The 24,199-nt window shown below is 38.3% G+C and overlaps 1 protein-coding gene across 1 annotated transcript in view; it reads right to left on the bottom strand.

Moving 5' to 3' along the window:
• DCDC1 (doublecortin domain containing 1) overlaps nucleotides 1-24,199 on the bottom strand; it is a 406,529-nt gene that overhangs the window by 309,629 nt on the left and 72,701 nt on the right. The window contains exon 9 of the mRNA XM_029060915.2: nucleotides 9,419-9,585. Within this exon, the coding sequence (XP_028916748.1) occupies nucleotides 9,419-9,585 (167 nt within the window). The remainder of the gene's footprint in view (nucleotides 1-9,418; nucleotides 9,586-24,199) is intronic.

The raw sequence follows: 24,199 nt of genomic DNA, 5'->3' as shown, positions 1-24,199 counted from the left end.
AGTCCTTGTCAAACATGGGGTTTACAGTCTAAATAGGAGGGAGTAGAAATTAATCCCCATATAAAGATGAGAAAACAGAGGCACAGAGAAGTTAAGTGACCTCCCCAAGGTCCCATAGTATGCAACCACAGAGACAGCATTAGAACCCAGGTCATCCGACTTCCGTGTCCATGCTCTTTTCATTAGGCCATAATGCTTCTTAGTGATGTTTTAGAAATATAGTACAGTGCTCTGCACATCGTAAGTGCTTAATAAATACCATTGATTGACTGATGATCCAGACAGAGAAGTGAAGAATGGGCTGGCTGGGAGAGAGACTGGAGGCAGGAACATCAGCAAAGAGGTTAATAAAGTAGACAAGTCAGGATGTGACAACTGTCTAGACCAGCATGGAGGCGTGTGGAGGGAGAGGAAGGTGGGATTATGGAAATTTTGTGGAGGAGGCACCGAAAGGATTTGGCAATAGACTGATTGTGGGGGTTGAAAGTGAGTGGGGGGGGGGGGTCAAGGCTAATGTTAATGTTAGGAAGTTCAGAGATGGGGAGGGTGATGATGTTGTCATCAGTCATGCAGGTGTAAATGGAAAAAGGGATTTGGGAGGGAAGAAGAAGATTTCTGTATTGGACAGGTTGAGTTTAAGGTGCTGACAGGACAACCACGGAGAGTTGTCCTGAAAGCAAGAAGTAAATGCAAGATTACTTGCTTTTACTTGCTTGCTTACTTGAGGATTCCATGGAAGATTTTGAAGTTGACCACATGGAAAAAATAAAGAAAAAAAGACAAAGTACAGTATACCAAAAGAGGAAATGGAGTACACCAAAGGCATATCAATCAGCAGTTGGCATAATTCAGCAATAGATTCATAAGTTCCAGAGTTTGATTTATATTGTAGTAGCAGCAGGGATAGTAATGGTGTGTATTGAGCTCCTAATGGATGTAAGGCACTGTACTCAGCATTTGAGAAATATGAAAAAACTCCTGACACAGTCCCTGCCCATAAGGAGTTTGTACTGTAGCGGAAGTGCCAAATAGAGTAGTCAAGTAAATGAGTAATAAAATAGAGGAATCAAAATAAATAATTCAATGTTGCAGCTAAATAAATGTACATGTACCAGTACTTACATACGCATCCATAATTTATTTATATTAATGTCTGGCTCCCCCTCTAGACTGTAGGATCACTGTGGGCAGGAATTGCTGTCTATTACACTGTCGTATTATACTCTCCCAAGCGCCTGGTACAGTGCCCTGAACACAGTAAGCAGTCAATAAGTGCACTTGATTGACTGATACCAGTATTGAGACTAGTATAAATAAGTACATTAGTGCTAAAACTTATCCCTCTCTACTGCTTAATCATTTACATCTAATTTATGGTGAGTTTCATAATAAAACTTGATCATCAAAATACTGCCATGGTTTAATTTCATTTTTGAGAGCACAATTTTTCAAATGTACATATATAAATACATATGTAGAGAGAGAGAGAGAGTGCATAGATAGTGTAGCGATAAATATAGCAATTTTTTAAAAGAAATTTAGTAAATTTTGAATGGGGAAAACAGCTTTACAAAACGTTTTTCCTGTTGACTCAAATCAAATTAAGATATTAGAAACATAAAAGAAGATACGAAAAGTTTCTCAATTTATAACTGAATAGTTAGGATGGAAAATTAGAGATTGAGTCTCCAAATTCACTACTGGGGTAAATAGCAAAAAGCGATTTAGTTAAATTTGTGTTGAGTCGGAGTGATGAATATTTCTTCAACACAGCCATGCTATCGGGGAGAGAATAAAAGAAAAAAATAAATAAAGATTCCCAAAAGTAGCCTTCAGCTTCTTATTGCCGCACTTCCTTTGATCAATCAGTTTTCAGACTTCTGAATCATTAGAGCTGTTGTAAGACTGGCAATTCAAAGATAGCACAGATCAATTACAGCAGAATACACAAAATCCTAATCAATCCTAAAGACAGTCTGGGGTTTTTGCTCGACAATGGTGGATTCAATTCTGACTCAGTGCTTTAAAAAACAACCCCAAAACATTCATATTCTTGTCCATTCACACAAGCCTCTCAGCGAGCAGGGTTTGGGGAGGAGGGGTGTCAGGCGGGGGGCCCAGGATGTTGACAGAACAGATAGGATGTCAGGTGAAGATAGAATGCTGTGCCCTCTCTAACCAGCTGAAGACTCTGCATGATTGTTTTCTTACAAATAATACCTGTGGGTGTTGAAGCTGTTCAGGGAATCTATCACACGCACACTCTTTCACTTTGCTGCTGTAACTCTATAAAATTTATTCTCCTTTCAAAAGAGCCTTAGGCAATAATACCTGTAGGTGGTTGAGTAATTTAAAGAAAATTTGTCAAACCTGCTTTCATTTACTGAACAACTTTGTGTCTAATTTACTTTCAGTTTTAAAATGCAACAATTTCTCCACAATAAGATCAAAACCCTTAAAGCGTAATGTCTTTTTCGTGAAGCAACATCTTGAATTTTTTAAACCGGCTAGGAAATGGGTTTTCAACTCTATTCTAATTGTTATTGTGGAATGCAGTTTTCCTTTGAGATGGATCATATTTTAGAGTACATGACTGTACACATTCTCTCTCTCTCTCCCTCTCTCTCTTTCTCCCTCTCCCCAAATCTGCATGTGAAATATTTATTGTGGGAACGGTTACCAAGTTAATGTACGAGAAAAGTCTACATATATCTTCTTAAAGAAGGAAAAAATATATTCCTATCATTTAAATACCAATTCACTCTTCTTGGGGAAACCTGCAAGCCTGGTTGACTTCTACAAACTGTCCATCCAGATTGCTGGATGAAAAGGACTGCCGAAATGAATGGAGGAATAAAAGCAACTCCCCTCCCCCACCTTTCTGAACAGATTTGTTAACTGTTTATGTTGAAAGCTGCGCTGTACTTCGGTGAAGTGCACATAACGCGGACTGGGAGAAGCTTTCGCAACCCATTTTTAAAAGTTATTCATGATATTGTCTCTATTACAATTCTACTCTTTCAATAATAAGTTTGGAAGATACAGGCAATCTCAACTTCTATGGAAAAGCCTACGCCTGTGAAGTTGGTTTCTGCTGAAAAGAACCAATTAATGTAATATTTAATGCACTGTGAAAATTACTCTCGGTAAAAATGGACTTTTTTCCATTTTTCTGGAAAAGGTCAAAATGACTCTGTGAACTGAACTCTTAAAACAGATGGTAGAGTCCCAGTTTATTCACAACTTCCAAAACACTGTTTAACAAAGACCTGTTTTGATATATGTTAAATCAAATGCAATATTTCACAGAAAGTCCAGAGTTGCTAAATTAAAGTGATTTTTTTTTATGAAGTAAACAGTACTGTTCATTCGCTAGGGCAAAATTAACACTGAAGAATTACATGAATTACATGAAGAATTACATACACTAAACTGCTGAAATATTCTAAAAATTCTAACAGCTTTCTAGAAGCCATAAGACATTAGATTCAGTATTTCCTTGATTGGCTGTGACAGATACTATTCAAGGAAAAGATAGATTTCCGATTCCGTTTAAATATGAGAAAAAGGGGCTGCTATTTATTGTTTATTCAGAGAAAATTAAGGGAAAATACAAACTTTTTTTCCATTTTCTCATAACCAAAACAGCTTTGTGACAAGACAAATGAACCGTTCCCCACAGAAACACATACATGTCACTGATAAATGACGGAAAATAAACAGTGCTTTCAAGGCTTATTTTCCCACTGTAGTTTTTCCCTTTGTAATAATTACCTATGCACAAACTCTAGATGGCAATATTGCACTTACTGTACTTCCAAGAAAAGTGTCGCAGACAGTCCCTATATATCCTCTTTATCAACATTTTATGTGCCACAGATCTATAGCCTCTTATTATAAGTGTAATGAAGCAGAAGTTATTGAAGCATTTTATTGATTGCTCAGATCACAAGTTTACTGTCATACTGAATTGGCACCTTACTCGCTGAAGCAAACTGCTGACACCTTTTTAAAAAAGTGACAACTACATCTATTTCATGACCAGAAATCCATTTTCATCTCTATCAAGACAAGAATGCAATTTTCACTTCATTTAACTGATGTTAGGCCTGCTCAAGGCATGACACTTAGAAAAAGACACAAGTTTAAGGTTCTTAAAATACTTTGAGTAAGTAGAATGCAGTTTGGTTGTGGGAAAAATTTCAACCATCCCTCAAATCTGTAAACAGCCCAAGAGCCTAAGAAATTACACATCAGAATGATCATCAGTAGCTTTCTTTTTCAATTTGAAAATTACTGCAAAACTAATTGTATATTCTTTTAATTGCAAGCTGTGTTGTTATTAAATACGATTTTTAATGAAAATCTCAATAAGCATTAAAAATTTGCTCTAAATTAGATCAATGTAGGTAAATGACCAAAACAGTTAGGGGTTTTGCCTGAAAATATACAGCTAGAGAGAAATATTTACTACCGCTGCAATTGATGGCAAAAAGTAATTCTGATTCAACTAACCAAAATGAACCACATTAAGAAGATTTAAAACCTATCTTTCAAAGACAGCACTGAATAAACTTTTGTCAACAAATAAATTCATAAATATAATTTAAGACATTTTTGAATTAGACAAGTGGAATTTTGACTATTGTTGTTTTGATATCTGCCATTTGTTGGAAGGATTTATAAAGATTTATAATCCAGGAAAACAATACCTTAATGCATATTAATTTGTATTTTGAACATATCAGTATAGCATATATTGGGAAACTACAATAATTCACTACCTTCTCTCCACAAAATCCCCACCAAAATTAGCCATTATAACTGCTTCAATTTAAATATTATAGATATAGAAATACAGATGTATCTTAGACACTATAGATACAAAATTATATGATATCTAAGTTTTCTAGGCACTACGTATCAATAGTGAAACTGTGATGATTAGATGCAATGAAAAACTAAGGAATTTAATTTTGCCTAGTAAATTCAATGTCCATGAAAATGAACAAGACAGACCCAAAATTCCCTTGGAAAGCAGAAAACTCATCAGTTTAAAATATTTGTCACTAATAGTCAAAGGGATTAGTAAAAAACATAAAGAGTTCTAAATACAAATTCCAAGTTAGTAAATGGACAGAAATCACTGTGGGGAAAGTGAGGAGGGGAAAGGGGTAAATGGTTTGTTTGTTGCTAACAACACGTTTTTCCACATGCAACACTAATATTAGCTAACTACCAGAGAATATGGGTACATTTTAAAACTAAATCATAGAAACACAAAAACAAGGTATTGCACATATACATGAATGAAAACTGCCTTTAACCTTCTGTAAATTAATTCCTTCAAATTGTCTGGATTCACAATGGAAAGAATTTCAAGTTCTTTACTGGTTACTTCATAATTTAATCATGGATGGTGGAGGTACTATAGTTTAGTCTTTCTTCTCTTTCTCTTTCTGAATTCATCACAAGAACATAATGACTAATCAGTATGTAATGATGAACTATTTTTTCAAGGTTTACCGGATTACGGTTGGCGATAATAGTACAGAAATATTATTTCTCAATAAGCCCATCATAAAATAAAGTTTTGTTTTACCTACTTTATCTAAAATCTGAGGAAATTTTGTGATAAATAATATAAAAATTTGAGGTGCTATCCATGTTAAATCACTTTGTAAAGTTTCACCTGTATTTTTCTAACTATATAAGCAATTTAGATTACAACGGATATTGAAAATTCTGATATTGAAAATTCAGTAGGTGCACAGAATCAAATCTATTTTGCTATTCCAAAGAATTATGTATACCCAACAGTTTCCACGATGGAGCTTTCCAGATCATATGCACTGATATCCCAACAATGCTTTATAAATTTCTCTGTCATGGCATATTTTTGTTATGTTTTCTGCCAACATCCGAATGTTTTATGTACGATCATAAATAAAGATCACGTTTAAAAATCGCTAATATCATTTTAAAAGGTAGTCAGTCTTGTGTTTTGGCCTCTGTTTAGCTGTGTTAGGCCTGTGAATGACAGCTTCCCTGCTTGAAGCATACAGAAAGCACAGCCTTCCTCATTCACTGACAGTACTATGGCCTTTTCACACGTTCCTTCCACAGCAGTGTTTGTCCCCAAACACTGGAACTCAGCACAATGGCATTCCTGCTTCAACACCCCCACCAACAGCACAACTACATAACAAGAATGCTAATGAGATAGCGAAGCCCCCAAGATTGAAAGTGTTAACTGCATTTCATACTATCACGCTTATGCTATTTCTGTTGTTCCCACTGTACCTAACTCGAACTCCTCTAATTCTGACCAATTTAAAAAGCGATTCTACTTTTAGGGTAATTCACATGATTGATGCAAGTCGAATTGATTTCAGATTGTTAGAAACCTTAATAAAATTCCAATGTACAGATATTTCAAGTATTCATTTTAAGATAAGCCAGGGCTGCAACTCTAATTGTCCTTTATTTTGATTATTCAAAGTCGGATTTCTTACTGTAAAAATAAAACAACGAAGAATAAGATAGTAGCTCCATCTTTGTTTTCAAAATTGTTTTGTAAATAATTTTCTCACAGTGATGCACATTTGGGTGATTAGCACAACAACAGGAAGTTTGCAATCATCTGGATGGAATCCCCATAAAGGAATGATTCTTTGGAATGATGGCATTTCTTTAAAGACAATAATGTGCTGGATTGTACGCAATAATATATCGACATCTGACTGGGTTTCTACTCTCTATGGAGAAGGTGCTGAAGAAAGAGAAGTCACCATTTCAATATCCTTACAAGTACTCGTGCTGTGAAGTGCATTGTACTCTCCCAAACATTTAGTACAGTGCTCTGCACAAACACTCAATAAATAGCACTGATAGTCTATTTGCCAGGTAAGATGCAGTGAAGAGAATTCAAAGTTCATCAGTGCTATCGCTACGATAAGGAGCGGGATTCTCTACTGAGGAACACTAGGTCCAACTCCCTCTCAAGTTACTGCCGGATTTAACACTTAACAACGTGTTCCTGAGAAACAAGACACTTGTAATGCATAATGGTGGTACAACGATGAGGTTCTAGCAATGGAAATTATTTTCAACAAAGTAATTGTATCATAAGATAAATAACATCCTGGAAAGAGACCAGACAATACTTATAACTGAGAATGCTTGACAAAGCTGCAGATTTGCATGGTAAGGCAAATCCAGTCCACAAGTTATAAACTATGCATTTATCATATATAAAATTTATTTTTCTTTCATTTCAATTTTTATATACACAGATATATAAATGGAAAATACCATCTAACTAAAATTACACTACCCAAACTTCACTGTACCCCCAAAATGGGAGTAAAATAGGCTCAATAAAAGCTGTGGTAGCGTGACTAAAATTAGTATTCTCAAAGTGGCACAATGTTACTGCTGTTGAGGTTTCACCATCAAATAATTTAAGATAATTTGAAAAATTGCAATTTAAAATCCCCCTCCATAGAAGTCTTTTCTTCTCTCCAGAGAATTACCTTTCAAACATATTTTCATCCATATAGTTTTAAATGTACTGAATAACAGATAATAAAAAGCAAGTGAGCTCTGTAAGTATTCCAGTTTTTCATAAAATAGTACAACTATGAAATTAAGGACAATTACATTACTTGTCAATTAAATTCTTATTTTACTCCATAATGGCAAGTTAAAGCGATTAAAGAACAGTTTTTTGAAACTAGATTTTTCTTCCCTTTGTATCACTACCTCACCAAAATATCTGTATTGTCCATTTTAGAGGAAATTTTAAAAAAACCTTCTACTTTTTATAAATCCCCCAAATGACCATATTTAATTTTTTTATATTTGATGCTTTAAGTTACTGGCTTGTTACAATGTTCAGAACTTCTACTAGGAGTATTTAAACTAAAAACTCAGAGCACAATTATCCTTCTAAATGAAGCCCTTTTTTTATTATGTCCTTTACAACTAAAGCAATCACAATTAAATTGTAATTCATTTTTCTCTCAGTGTCATTTCTGTTTAAAATCAACAAAAGAACAGTGAATCCAAGATTAAATTATACTAAAATTCCATTTTCAAATGGGCAAATGTTTTCTCATCAGTTTTTTGAAACTTTTACTTAAAAACTGACGTGAAGATTGATCTAAAAGATTTATTCCATTTAAAAAAAATTTACTAACTTCATACTGTGATTCTTATGTGCAGTGAACTTTTTATAGGTACTTAGCTTTGGGTAAAAAAAAAAAAACACATCTTGGAAATAAACCTTTTCTTCTATTTTAGTCCCTTGTGTTTTTTTTGTTGGTGGTGGCCAGATTATTTTAGCTCAAGACAGAAATATTGCTGTTTCATCTAAAGTCAACGCAAATTGCTCTTATGGATCAGACAGCAGGAGGTGCTGTGGGAACACAGAGACTGAGCCCCCCCCCCCCCTTTCTCCTCCCTCCGCCTGCTCCTCCCTTCCTGCAGTCTGCACAGAATGATGGTAGGACATATTTAAGAAATTCATTCTTCAATCGACTGGGGCCTGAGATTATACTCAACTTCCAAGCTGGAGACTCCAACTGGTCGTGTAATGTATAATTCTTATTTAACCTCATAAACGTGGATCCTTAATCTTGAACAAAGGGCAGATAGCATGTTTAAAATTTGAGCACACCAATTTTCACAAATGGATATTATTCCCGAATGAGAACATTAGAATATACTTTAATTTGACTATCTCAAAAACAAGTTCAAACAACAAAAAAAAATGGGTAAGAGAAGAGGGCTCTGACAAACAAGATAGGCACTTGCACATATACTGTTACAAACGAGAAATCTGGGCTAACCAGTCACACTCACTATAACCTAGTTCTAATCCTACAATTCAAGTTTTTTGGTTAGTTAAATAAACAGATTCGAAGGCCAATTAAAATAACTACAAATGGTTCTGTTGTCCCATAATTAAATGCACAAATTTAGTAGAATATGACTTCAACTAAATTTAACAGGACTCCTAAATCAACACCTCTGATTTTAGTATTAAGGATTCTTCTTAAAAGTAAATACGAGCCTGAATAGTTCAAACCTGAAAAATTAAAAGCTTTTCATTTTCCTACTTAAAAAGGCTGTCTGTTTAGAAGTTCCAGAAAAGGAGTAGCTTTAGCTTGCCCAGTGTGCAACAAGAAACGAGGAGACATATGACATCCCACATCGAAAGACAGATACAATTAGCTCCATTATTGCTGGCTTTGAGATTACAGGAGAAGCATTTTGGCTCCCTAACGGGTCCTGGAGCACATGCAGTACATGTCACAGTACTTCATGACATAATGCCAATCATTGTCTCTACACAATTCATAAGCACATTTTTAAAAGAAAAAAAAAGCAGACTTTTAAAATTGGGACTACTCACCTCTCTACAATAGTTTTTTGCAGACTTTAATCGTTGGTGCAAGGACAAAAGAACTCCTTGGATGTACATCTTAGCTCCTGAGGGGCTGAAACCTTCTCCCTTAGAAACCCAAATAGGTCCCCGTAAAGGTGTGATGGAATTTTGCAGGCACTTAGCAAGCAGAGGAACTGTACAAACAAAAAGAGGGAAAAGACATTCTTTTGACCCAACTGAAATTTACCGTCTGAAATGCAAACCCAACATCAGAGCTAACTCTTAACATCTATTATTTATATCTGACCTGGGTTAAGTCTTAGAAAGGCAACTCCTGCATTACTAGTGGCCACCATGAAGGATGTATTTATATTGCGACACCCCCCATGTAAGACTCATAAGCTTTGTGAGCACACCTGAATAGTTCTGAAGTGTGCCTAACTAGCTGCACAGAGTGTCATGGTGTGCACTGATTGCCTTATCTTCTCATTTATCACAGATGAGTTGGAACCAACCTTGCTGAAATCTACTTGCATTGTCCTGATGAAATTGCAAGATCCATGTTGTTTCTGTATATAGCTTCCTATTGAGGTGCTAAGCTGTACCCTAAAACATCATATGGGAAATTATTCATAAATATAATCACTCTCATAAGCAATTTTACACTAACCTTTTCATTGACATTCCATAAGTAACCAATCTCAGATAAACAAAACTGCCCTGTGTGGCTGTTTAAAAATGAAGGAGAGAAATCAAAGGGGATTTTGAACACGGGTTCCTAGTAATATGCTTGGGAAAGTTTGATGCTTTTTATGTAAATCGCTCAAAGATCTAGGAGGATTCTTATTTCTATGTGCATTTTACAAACAAGGGAAATATACAGAACATCACGAAAAGATTGAAACCGGACATGTTTATACATCTGTTTACCCTGAATTAGCCTGCGGAGCCATTGCCAATGAAAAGTCAAATGGCAGCCAACTAGCATTTTTCATGGTTTCATTTCATGTTTGAAATGGAAGAAATAAAAGTAAGAATATAAACTCAGGCAACCTGGGAATTTATGTGAATAAAATATCTTTTTCTTTTTACCTTTTATCCCTGCACATTTAGGAACCATAATCTCTTACTATATGTTCCCAGAAAAACTGCAAAATGCATCCTGTATCTATATTGTTTCTGTACCTTCCAGTTGAATACTAAAGAAGGAACTAAAGAAGATTTCATATATCATCAGGAAGAAAAAAAAAGATTCATCCCTTTGGTTATATCATATTTTGCATATTTTATGCGGAGAGCCTAGCATGGTAATCTGGAAACTGAATTACAATTAGATTCAACTGAGCTGCTGAGCAGCAGAGTTATGCAAATGATATTAGCCTTGGTATTTTACTGAGTCTATCTCTTAGTAAAGAAACTGTCCTATCCCTAGTATGCAAGTGAACATTTCCACAACTGGTCACTTCAGTTTACTTAGAGACAAAATCCTCCATATCTAGGAATCGCACTGGAAACCCACTGTTGAACACCCTAAAAATAATAGAGAAAGTTAAAATTAAATTACCATTTTACAAACGTTCAGAAAATATACAGTTTTTATGTGCTCCATTCATCTGGCCTGAAAATTAGATTCCAGAAATTCAACTATCCTTCCCTTTTTTACTGCTTGGGAGTAAAACTTTAAAACGAACTTTATCACCAATCAATACAACAGTATTCCTGGTGGCATAACTTACCAAAAATTTGGAACTCACAATTTACAAACATAATGTAAATCACCTTGTATTCGATATATTTTCCCACCTTTTTCCTGAATAAAATGACTAAAGTGCCTATTTCAAGTAGAACTATTGTTCATTGAGAGGAAATGAGACTTTGCTGAATAAAATATGTAACTATTGCCCATTTATATATGGCTTCTCTCATGCTTAATTCACATTGAAGTGTTTGTTCTTATGTTTAAATCTGATCAACTTCAATCAGATTATCCTGACATGCCATGTAATGCATCTGTATTAGCCAATCTAACAATTGAAGTAGCTCTGAAGTTATTCGGTTAGGATAAAGATTTGCCACTCCAACAAATAGTACTCTTTCCAGGACATCTCACCTTCTTGGTAGTTTAAGTAAAACGTGTCAAAGAAAAATATAAGAACTAAAGAGGAATTTGAGAGAGTAGCAGAAAATAGCTCCCAAATCCAAGAGTTATGTAATGAAGAAAACTATGGAAACAAGAAGTAGCAAAGCAAAGAAAGCAGCACATTCACGAGCAGATTTTATAAGGGACTTCAGAACCCACTCTGCATTATTGAATAATCTGTTCAATATTCCAGAATCTCTCTGCTGGAAGCAGGGTGCTCTTTATACCCAAGAGAACACTCATAAAGGTTACTCTGAACTAGGATTAAGCAGGATCTTTCTTTTTGGAAATTGTAACCTTGCGATTTTGATGAACCCTTTGTGCACTTGTTAAAAACAATGAATTAGCTAAGGATGTGCAAAAATTAAAAGAAAATTATGAAGTAGAGTGTATAGTGCATGCAAAATAAAGAAATGTTTGATAAGAACAAAACAGAACAAACCAGAGAGTTGTCAATGAAGAAAGGGGTGAGGGGAGCTAAATAAAAATATATATGCCCAAAAAAGTGATCTTTCAGGGAGAAAACTAGGTTAAGTTTAAATGATGCTGACAATTCACCTGACTTGCCAATTTCTTCAACCTGACCCCACACCTTTTAATCTTTCCAAGTATTTGAATTATTTCAAAACAGAGATTAGCACATAGTCCTGTGTATGTTTTCTACCAGCTAAAGAACAGCTCTAAACTGTTTTACAACTGGGTCCTGATTTTCACTCTTCAATTATGAGCTGCTCTTTTCCTCTGGCAGGGTAATGATGAACTCATAACCGTTCTCATCATCCAAAAACTCTGGAGTGGCCTGGTGGAAACGATCACGAGATGCAGGTTCTAATCCCAGCGCTCTACCACTGCCCTGCAGTATGACCTCACTTCACCTCTCTGTAAAATGGGACTAAGATACCTGCAATTTTCTAGACTATAAACTATGCTAGATGATAAGCTCCGGTCCATACTTCACTCTGCTGCCCGGATCACTTTTCAACAAAAAAAATTCATATCAAGTTTCCCACTACTTAAAAACTTCTAGTGGTTTCCCATCCACCTCCGCATCAAACAGAAATTCCTTACTATCGGCTTTAAAGGACTCAGTCACCTACCTCACCTCGCTACTCTTCTACTAGAACCCAGATTCCACACTTGGCTCCTTTAATGTCAACCTTCTCAATGTACCTTGATCTCATCTGTCTTGCCGCCGACCTCTCGCCCAAGTCCTGCCTCTGGCCTGGAGCGCCCTGCCTCTTTATATCTGGCAGACAATTATTCTCCTCACCTTCAAAGCCTTATTGAAGGCACACATCCTCCAAGAGGCCCTCCCTGACTAAGCCCTCCTTTCCGCTTCTCTCTCTCCCGTATAGGTCCCCTGGTTTGTTCCTTTTATTCATCCCCCCAGTCCCAAACACTTATGTATGCATCCGTAATTTTTTTCGTATTAATGGCTGTCTCCCCCTCTAGACACTAAGTTCATTGTGGGCAGGGAATGTGTCTGTTATATTATACTGTACTCCCCCAAGCGCTTAGTACAGTGCTCTGCATATAGCAAGTGCTCAATAATTCCATCATTCGGCAGTGATTGTCTCAATCTGTTGCTGTATTGTACATTCATTCATTCAATAGTATTTATTGAGCACTTACTATGTGCAGAGCACTGTACTAAGCACTTGGAGTATACAAAATGGTAACAGATAGAGACAGTCCCTGCCCTTTGACGGGCTTACAGTCTAATCGGGGGAGACGGACAGACAAGAATAGTAGCAATAAACAGTATCAAGGGGATGTACATCTCATTAAAACAATAGCAAATAAATAGAATCAAGATGATGTACATCTCATTAACAAAATAAATAGGGTAATGAAAATATATACAGTTGAGCGAACGAGTACAGTGCTGAGGGGATGGGAAGGGAGAGGGGGAGGAGCAGAGGGAAATGTGGAGAGGTGAAGGGGGGTGTAGAGGGAGCAGAGGGAAAAGGGGAGCTCAGTCTGGGAAGGCCTCTTGGAGGAGGTGAGCTTTAAGTAGGGTTTTGAAGAGGGGAAGAGAATTAGTTTGGCGGAGGTGGGGAGGGAGGGCATTCCAGAACCACGGGAGGATGTGGCCCAGGGGTCGACGGCGGGATAGGCGAGAACAGGGGACAGTGAGGAGGTGGGCGGCAGAGGAGCGGAACGTGCGGGGTAGGCAGTGGAAAGAGATAAGGGAGGAGAGGTAGGAGGGGGAAAGGTGATGGAGACCCTTGAAGCGCTTAGTACAGTGCTCTGCACATAGTAAGCGCTCAATAAATACTATTGAATGAATAATTGTTATTGACCGACGTGGGGGCAGGGATCATGTCTATCAGCTTGTTGTATCGTGCTCCCCCAAGTGCTTAGCACTGTGCTCTGCATACAGTAAACGTTCAGTAAATATAATGAATTGACTGATTGCTTTCCCTCTCTCTTAGGCAGTGTGAGTCACAGGTGGAACAGAGACCGACTAACTTGTACCTATCCCAGTCCTTAGAATAGTGCCTGACACTTAGTAAGCGCTTAACAAATACAATAATCAGAATAATAGTACTACCGCTATCATTATCATTACCATGCTTCTAATGGAGGGTCTAGAAACTCAAGAGTAGTGGCCTTGTAGTAAAATATGTCCCTAAAGTGAAATGAGTCCCGATAAACCTGCCTCAGTGGTTTGGAAATGTGTCTACCGTGAAAGAAGATACATTCTGTCACAAGCAACACAGAGATAAAATTACTTCAAGGTAAATTGGCAATATCCCAGGAACCACAAGGAGCAGGAGAAATTGATACTGGAAACCTCAAATGTGGCCTCCTTGAAGTTCATTGTACTTTTTTTATGGGTGACCATTCTCTGATATTAAAGTTCCCTTAATACCATTCAAGCCCTACTAAACTGTAAATTTAAATATGATCACTCTAAATGCCACAGCAATTTTAGATCTAAATATTAGACAAAAATCACAATTTTTTCCCCTAAATCCCACTGAAGTACATCGTTAAATAACTATTACATTTTTCTCCAGTTGTGATTACACTGGAATATTGGAAAAGAAGACCACTAGGAATATGTATTTTAGATATTAAGGAACTGTGAGATCAGGTATGAAAATATTCTCGTAAACAGTTTTATAATTTAAATGGACACAACAGTGCTTGAAGGTGTCCCATAAAATTGAGGTGATAATGCGGTACTGAGCAACAATTAATGACCGAGGCAGAGTTGGGCACAGAAGCATGGCAACTTGGCAATCTTTTATCAGGAGCCCAGCAGGAGGCAGTGAGTTTTATGTTGGCACCATGCTAGGAATAGTGAAACGTTGTAATACCAAAGACTTGGGGAAGCCAAGGGAGGGAAGGAAAGAAGGAAGCTCGTGGGGAAAATTTTTAAGGACTTTTTTCTTCTTAAATCGCACTCAAAAAATGAGTTACTTTTGGGTAGATTCTAAACTGTAACCTAGCCTGTAAGTTCTCTGAGGGGAGGGAACCCACCTACCAACTCTATTGTATTTTACTTTCCCAAGCACTTAGTGCTCAGCACAGAGTAAGCATTCAATAAATACCACTGATTGGTAGGTTCACTACTGTCAATAATAGAAGTAGCATGGCCTAGTGGATAGAGCATGGGCCTGGGAGTCAGAAGGACCTGGCTTCTAATTCCAGCTCTGTTACTCATCTGCTTAGGTGACTTTGGACAAGTCACTTCACTTCTCTGTGTCACCATTCCCTTATCTGTAAAATGGGGATTAAAACTGTGAGCTCCATTGTGGGAAAAGGACTCCGTCCAACCTGATTTGCTTGTATCCACCCCAGTGCTTAGTAGAGTGACTGGCACATAGTAAGTGCTTAACAAATACCACAAATAATTAATTATTGAAAAGAGTCTGGTGGTAACAACACAATCATTACTACTACAGGACTTTCTGCCTAGCCTCTTCTAATCCTGTGTCATCACATTCACACTCTCATGGGACCAGACACAAATTATAGTACAAAAATAATGTACCTAGTAACATGAAATTAATCCTTTGGATCTAGATAGTTTTACTCCATATTGCTCAAAGTAAATAGAGTTCAAATGCTGACTGGAAACTGAATTGTAAATCTATTCCCATTCCAATAAGACTGCAAAAATTCCTAAGTAATTGATAAGAAGCTATTCAGCTGTATAGCTGGAGCAAATATTCCATAAAGCTAAAGATTTCTAAAGATTCTGTGTAGCACTGTTGGCAGAATTCCAAGCATCAGGCTGACTTTAACCACTTTAAATCCTTCCTTACTAGATTAACTCTGACCTCTCATCCTCTCAGCAACACTGCTTCTCCTTCCTCATTGACCCCAATGCCCATTGCCCCCACTAACTATTCCAAACCTTTCAACTCCCTCCTATTTCTCCTATTCCTAATCTTTTTAATGCTGACTTTCCCTATAGACTGTAAGTTCCTAGTGGGCAGGGATTGTCTCTACCAAATCCACTGTATTGTACTTACTGGAGTACTTCATACAGTGCTCTGCACACAGTAAGTGCTCAATAAATTGATTCTTGATTCTATTTATTGCCTTGATTCTATTTATTGCTATTGTTTTTGTCTGTCTGTCTCCCCTGATTAGACTGTAAGCCCGTCAAAGGGCAGGGACTGTCTCTGTTACCAATTTATACATCCCAAGCACTTAGTACAGTGCTCTGTACATAGTAAGCGCTCAATAAATACTATTGAATGCATGAATGAATAAATATCATTGATTGATTCCTCTTACTCCCACTTCCATCCCTTTACCCTCCACCACTACTAAAAAGGAAATGTCCCATCTGTTTTCAAATTCTACCCCCTCCACCTTTCCTCCAAACCCAACCCTTCCCACCTTCTGAAAAATTTAAACACTTGTGCCCATTCTTATTCCCTCTCTGATGATTATTTCACCTGCTCACTCTCAGATGGCTCTTTCAGCCTTAAAATACATTCATCTCCTTTTATCCTAGAAAAGTCTTCTCAGGAAACAATAGCTCCCTCCAGTTATCACCCCCTTTCCCTCCTCCGATTTCTCCCATATTCCTCATATGGGTTGTATATGCCCACTGCCTCCACTTCCTCTTCCCCAAGTCCCTCTTAATGCTCTTCAATACAGTTTTCACTCCTTTCATTCCACTGATATTGCTCTCCAAGGATACCAAAGACCTCCACCTTGCTGAGTTGAACTGATTCTTCTCAATCCTATTTCTTCCCAGTCATTGGCTGTTTTCAACACTATCGACTAGGCTCTTCTCCTGGAAATACTACCTAACCTTGTTTTTATTAGCAGAGCTCTCTCCTGGTTCTCCTCTTTCGATCCTTCTCAGGCTCTTTTACTGGCTTTTTGTCTTCCTCCCCTCCACTAGTTGTAGGTAACTCTCACTCCATCTGCTTCTTAGCGTCAAGTACCACCTCTATATGGATGATTTCCCAATCAATCTTGCTAGCCCGACCTCTCTCCTTATGTGCATTTCTACATCTCCTCCTGCCTCCAAGATCTCTCTACTTGGATTTCTCACATGCATCTTGAGCTGAATATGTCCAAAACAGAAATCCTCCCAAATCCTCTCCTCCAACTAAATTCACCATGACATTTGACAATGTTTCCCGACATTGAAACCTTTGACCTTGGAATCAATCAATAGTATTTAATAAGCTTACAGTTTAAAGACTAACTTACAGTCTAGAAAATCATCCTTGACTCCTTTTTTTAATGGTATTTGTCAAGCACTTTCTATGTGCCACGTACTGTACTAAGCAATGGATAGGCACAGGATAATCAGGTCAGACACAATCCATGTCCCTCATGATGTTCATAGCTTTAATCCCCACTTTACAGATGAGGTAACTAAGGTACTGAAAAGTGAAGTGACTTACCCAAGGACACACGGCAGACAAGTGGCGGAGCCAGGATTAGAACCCACATCTTCTGACTCCCAGGCCCGTGCTCTTTTGAGCCCCTTATTCAGTTTATCACCATATCCTGTTAGTTTTTCTTCCACAGCATTTCCAGGATCCACCCCTTCCTCTCAATGCAAACAGTCACCACACTGGTCCAGACAATTTCTACACCCTGGATTGATTACATCACATCTCCTCCAAGAGGTCCTCGCTGTTTAATTTTTCCTCTATTCAGGTAATACCTCCCATTTGCCACCTCTGCACTTTGCCCCACCTGGCACTTGTTAGGCTTGTTAAGCAACAAGTGGGAGCAATGTACTAAACACTGGGTTAGATACAAGACATTTGGGTCGGGCCCAGTGCCTGTTCCATATTGGGCTCACAATCTCAGTGTCAGGGAGTGGTATTGAATTCCCGCTTTTTAGATGAGGAAACTGGAGCCCAGATAAATTAAGTGACTTGCCCGAGGTCACACAGCAGGCAAGAGGCAGAGCTGGGATTAGAACCCAAGTCCTCTGACACTCAGGCCTGTGCTCTACTAGGCAACGTTGCTTCTTATAATTTTGTAATCTCACAATTGCAATTAAATTAGTTATAATTTAATCACAATGAAATCTTACTTATGATTCTATTACTACAGCACTTATGTACATATATTACAAACCCCATTTAGCTAAGACTAACTCAAGTACATATCCTCCTTTCTCTTTTTTTCCAATCTCCAAATTATTGTACTGTCTCCCCCACTCGAATGTAAGCCACTTGAGGGCAGGGACTATATCTACTAACTTTTTATTACTCTCCCAAGAGCTTAGTTAGTTGAGTGTTTTGCACATGATATGTGCCTAGAAATAGTACTGATTCATTTCTCCAAAGAAAAACCTCAAAAATGATGAAGCAAACTAAAGAATGAAGGAGATTATTGAACTACTATCAAGGCTGTCCCTATGTAGGGCCAACAAGACCATATAAATAAAATAAAAAATAAACTGTGATATTTGTTAAGCGCTTACTATGTGCAAAGCACTGTTCTAAGCGCTGGGAGATACAAGGTGATCAGGTTGTCCCATGTGGGGCTCACAGTTTTAATCCCCATTTGGCTGATGAGGTAACTGAGGTACAGAGAAGTTAAGTGACTTGCCCAAGGTCACGCAGCTGACTAGCAGCAGAGCGGAGATTAGAACCCATGACCTCTGACTCCCAAGCCTGCGCTCTTTCCACTGAGGCACGTTGCTCCTATATCTTGAGCCCCAATTCATAGGGGAGCTCATGTTTTTATGGCATTCGGTAAACACTTACTATGTGTCAGGCAGTGTACTACAGGCTGAGATGTACTACGGGCTGAGATAGATACTTGATAATCAGGTTGGACACAATCCATACCCCACATGGGGCTCACAGTCCTAATCCCCATTTACAGATGAGATAACTAAAGCCCAGAGAAGTTAACTGACTTGCCCAAGGTCACACAACAGATAAATGGCAGAGCCGGGATTAGAACCCAAGGTCTTTCTGACTCCCAAGCCCTTGCTGTATCCACTAGGCCATGCTGCTACTATTATTTGACAGAGAACAAGACTCTGCAAACTTATCATTGCAAAGGGCAGAAAGGGAGTACAAGGGCAGTTAAAAACCGTGCCCAGGAAAATGATAACCGATACATGTTAATACAAGATAGAAGTGGTAAGGTCGGACAGAGTCCCTGTCCCACATGAGCCTCGCAGTCTACGTAGGAGGGAGAACAGGTTGATTCTCCATTTTACAATTGAGGAAACTGAGGCACAGAGAAGTCAATCGACTTGCCCAAGGTCACAGAGCAAGCAAGTGGCAGAGCTGAGATTAGAACCCAAGTCCTCTGACTTCCAAGTCAGTGTTTTTACCACTAGGTTACGCTGTTTCCCTAATTTACAGCCAAAGGAGATGCTTGCCTGCATTTGAAATAAAGCCAACATTGGCTTTGAAATCAACCTTCAAAAGAGTGGTGGTTCAAAGGACTGAGACTTTCATCTTCCTCTGTCAGGAATGCTACAAAACCCAACTGGAATTCAAGGCTTATCATTCAGTATTGTCTTTCAGGAATTCATTTATTATCTGAGGGAATCAAATGAAAGTTCCTTTTTCCACCCTCTGATATTGCAATCATTATCAATAAACTTCACCAATAATCTTCCAAACAACCATCATTTGTTTTAAGACATATTTAGTGGGCGAGGACATCTCTTTTACCTCCTGGCAATAAGAAATTAAAACTTTTAGACAGTAGCCCTAACTGCAACTGGACTACCTTCAAGAAAAGCTTTTCTAGAACCTTTCGGGGAGCAATAAAGGGACTTCTCTAAAGGAACCAAGAAGACTGTTTCACGCCCCAGAGATAGAGCTTTGAGGTGGTTCGTAAGTACATCACCTACTTCAGTGCATGTCCTTTCCTGCGTTTAGTTTCAGGTGTATAACTCTGGGTCCCAGAACAAGAAGCACCAACTAATCAAACTGTGGTCTGCAGGGGGAGATTGAATGATGGAGAGCAGGCAGTTTGCGATGCGGTTTAAATTATGTCGGTGTATTTTTACTCAAACCAAACTAATCTAACAGCTGCTGTGTACTTTTGTTTACATGCTATATGTCAGATCTTATTGTCCCTAAGGTACTTATGAGAGAAGCTTTAGCAGTCATTTTCTTAAATACCGATGCCTATCCAAATTTGGATTTTTCCACCATTGAACAGAATGACAAGCACACGATTGCTGTACTTAAAGCAATCTTTCACAGCTGCTTTGCGTTTCCAGTGAAACCATTAAATTGACGGCATATGCCTGTGGGGTCTACAGTGTTACAATACTGCTGAACAAGATGCTGATTTGCACAATAAAATCGAATAGAACAAGGCTTCACTGAAGGAAAACATTTTGTAGGTCACATTGTTTTTACCTGAGTACAATTTAATTTAGGCACTCGTCTCTCTCTGTGACCTTTCCTGAACACCTGGTTATTTTAATTGAGTATATGTGGGTGCACTTTGACACACCGTGGTTAGTAAGCATGAAATCATATGAAGTCCCCTCAGTTTCTAAAATGCGGCATGAGTCATGTCTTTTCTTAAACTGAACGAAGGAGCTGTGCATTAAATATGCTGGCACATCTTCTGCTTGAGCAAGTGGACCGAAATGGTGTGAATTGTTAATGCCTTGCTGCTTTGGTTCACGGCTTGTGATTGATCATTTGTAACTATATCTACTCCTTGTTCCATGAAATCAAGTATGGAGTAATGGGTTCATCAGATTTTGGGGTTAAATTGAGAGTGAAGAGGGACTGTGTGTGGAAATAAGAGTTGCCATGTTCAGGGCTGGCCTTAGAACAGCATGGAATCTAAAGGCGATATTCAAAATCACTTCACTCATCATACGCTTACTGATTCTGAATAGGGTCCATTTGCAGGGGACATTTGGTAGTTTTCCAATACACTTTATGCCTCTTTCTACTTCCATCACCATCCCCTCCCATCCTGCTTCCCCAACAGCAGAGTAGCAGAACAGGTCACTGTTCAAAGTTAATTTATTTAAATAACTTGATACGTAAACTAGAGAAAAGCCTGGAATTCAATTGGTCAATCTTCTTTTCCTATCTTAAATAAAATACTATGGGTATCTTTGAATACCAAGTTGTTGTTTTGCCAATTCCTACCTCTTTATTTCTGAAATAACTGATATCCAGAGATGAAGTCACAAAAATCATACTTGCAACAAGTTAACGTGAAATGATTTTGTTATAAGCCAGAAAGAATTATCTACACTTGCTATTGAAGTGTACTTTGTACACCTTTATAGAGTGGGATTATCCATTATCTTTTGTGCTTTTTTACATTATTGTCTGAGACCCAAAGTGAAAAAAGCTCACAGCCAATAGATGTGATGAGTAGTGATGGTCTACTGAAATATGAGTATGGTTTGATAACGATACTCATAATGGTGGCATATACTTTGTGCCACCTAAAGCCTTACTTAATTTTTACCTCATAGTAGTGGATTCTCAAAAGATGATAAATAAAAAGTATTAGTTTGAAAGTATTCAAAAAGTAGGATTTTTTTTAATAAACTGGATGTGAATTAATGTGTGAATTATCTTCAAAAATATTATTCACCTAGTCTTAGGATTTGTTGCCGGTTTCTGGTCTGATGTGAGGAGGGTTAATATATATCTGAGAAACTTAGTTGATCCTTTTAGTTCTTCCAACCATAAAATAATGATGATAATACCTGGCAGTTACTGAATTCAGAGGGCTATAGTGTAGAATAGCCAGATGATGTTTAAGAGGGGCTTTGAGCTTCTCAGAAGAAGTTATAAAGTGTTTTACAGTAATTTCTCCCCAAATATATTTCATTATGTGACTTCTTCACCACTATTTAAGGATTAGAGGACATTCTTTCCTCAATCAATCAACAGCATTTATTGAGAGCCCACTGTATGTAGAGCATTCCACTAAGCACTTGGGAGAGTACAATAAAATTAGAGGAGATGAATCCCACCCTCAAGGATCTTACACTCTGGCAGGGGAGACAGACACTAAAATCAACTACAGATGAAAGGAAGTAATATAGTTCAAAGATATTTAAGTAAGTGCCCCCAGGGAGGATATTGGAAAGAGCCCGTGCTAGGGAGCCAGAGGTGATGGGTTCGAATCCCGGATCTGCCACTTGTCAGCTGTGTGACTGTGGGCAAGTCACTTAACTTCTCTGTGCCTCAGTTCCCTCATCTGTAAAATGGGGATTCACTGTGAGCCTCACGTGGGACAACCTGATTACCCTGTATCTCCCCCAGCGCTTAGAACGTGCTCTGCACATAGTAAGCGCTTAACAGATACCAACATTATTATTATTATATGATTACCCAAGTGCTCAGCTGGCACAGAAATATTGAAGTGTCAGTTAGTGGGGGATACAGGGTGCAGAGTTCACAAAAAAGTGGAGAAGGTTCCTGTTTTTTGTTTTTTTGTTTTTTTACAAAGCCCATCTGAGTATTTAACTCGACACTGACTTACCAAGTGGCAGAGGACACAGTACTGTCTGCTGCAGTTGGGACCTCAGGTACATTCTATTCTGCGATAGATCACATCTCTTCTTCCTACCCGCTGTCTTGCAATACGTGCCATTGAGCATGGGGAGGGGTGGGGCAGCAGAGTGAGAGTGTGGATGATTAAGTGCCAACCATCATTACTTCTGCAAAAATAACTCTAGTACAGGTCCTGCGGATGCTGGACGTATTTTTCACTTAACTATTGGTGTCTGAGCACTGGGCTAGAAAAGGTGCACTAAGGTATTTTCAGGCTTGACTGATTCCCTCTCAAAAACACTCACACTCATGGGTGCAGTTTCACCATCAGAAGAATTATCTTTGAACCAAAGGACAATATTGCTACACCAAGTTGTGAAAATGTTCAGGTAAAATTTGGTTCAGACCTCTATTAGAACTAAGATCAGGGTACTGAAATGGAAGTAGGAAGCTTATTCTTGTGTTGCCTGGAAACACGCATTTCTGGGAGGCCATAAGCCCACCTTTCCTAGAGGATTCATCTGGAAATTAGTCCCCTTCAGCAAACAGGCCAGAGCTTTTAAATTTAGAGAATTCTTGCTCCCTCTCTTCCTGACTTTGATTCACACTTAGGTCAGACCTGTTCCACCTGATGATTTCTGAATATACTCAGAACCTGGTGCATCTACAGAATTTTATTTGGGTGTTTTCAATAGTTGGTGCATACTTTGAACCTACTTATGAGAGTATAAACATTTTTATTGGTGTTTCTTAAGTGCTCACTATGTGCCAGGCACAGTACTAAGTACTGGAGAAAATACTAGCTAATCAGGTTGGGCACAGTCCCTGTCCCATGTGGAGCTCAGAGTCTTAATCCCCATTTTACAGATGAAATAACTGAGGCACCATTAGTACAGTACCTGGCACATAGTAAGTGTTTAACAAATACCATTAAAAAAGTACAAACCAAAAATTTGCCAAGTTCCTGAACTCTCATCTCTGATATCTTCCCATATATTCAATTACTGGTATTTACCAATCAGTGAGAAGCAGCATGGACTAGTGGAAAGAATACAGGCCTGGGAGGCAGAGGACTGGATTTTAATCCCAGTTTTGCCACTTTTCTGCTGTGTGACCTTGGGTAAGTCACTTCACTTCTCCACGTCTCAGTTACCTCATCTGTAAAATGGTAATTAAGACTGTGAGCCCCACCGGATCACCTTGTAGTACCGCAATACTTAGAACATATCTTGACTTACAATATCCCAATTACAGCAAATATCACTTATGACATCTCTGAATTTATACTCTTTTTCTGTTTTAAGACATCAACTCTAAGCATGGCAACTTCAGACTCATAAAGTCCATAATACTTCACCCCTCCTCTCTCTCCTGTTCTACCCCCTGTTTCTCTTTCCCCTTCTGTTTTGGCCTTAGTGGATAGACCACAGACCTAGGAGTCAGAAGGACCTGGGTTCTAATCCAGATCCTCCTCTTGTCTGCTGGGTGACCCTGGGCACTTAACTTCACTGGGCCTCAGTTACCTCATCTGTCAAATGGGGATTAAAACTGTGAGCCCCAAGTGGTACAGGGAATGTGTCCAACCTGATTTGCTTGCATCTACCCAGTGCCTACTACAGTGCCTGGCACATAGTAAGTGCTTAACAAATACCATAATAGTATTCATAATGGTATTTATTGATCACTTAGAGTGGGCATAGAACTGAACTAAAAGCA

The sequence above is a fragment of the Ornithorhynchus anatinus genome, chromosome 3 (genome assembly GCF_004115215.2).
Source record: "Ornithorhynchus anatinus isolate Pmale09 chromosome 3, mOrnAna1.pri.v4, whole genome shotgun sequence".
In the NCBI taxonomy this organism is placed as follows: Eukaryota; Metazoa; Chordata; class Mammalia; order Monotremata; family Ornithorhynchidae; genus Ornithorhynchus; species Ornithorhynchus anatinus.
Note: the sequence above shows the minus strand (reverse complement) of the source record. Positions and strands in the feature narration are given on the sequence as shown.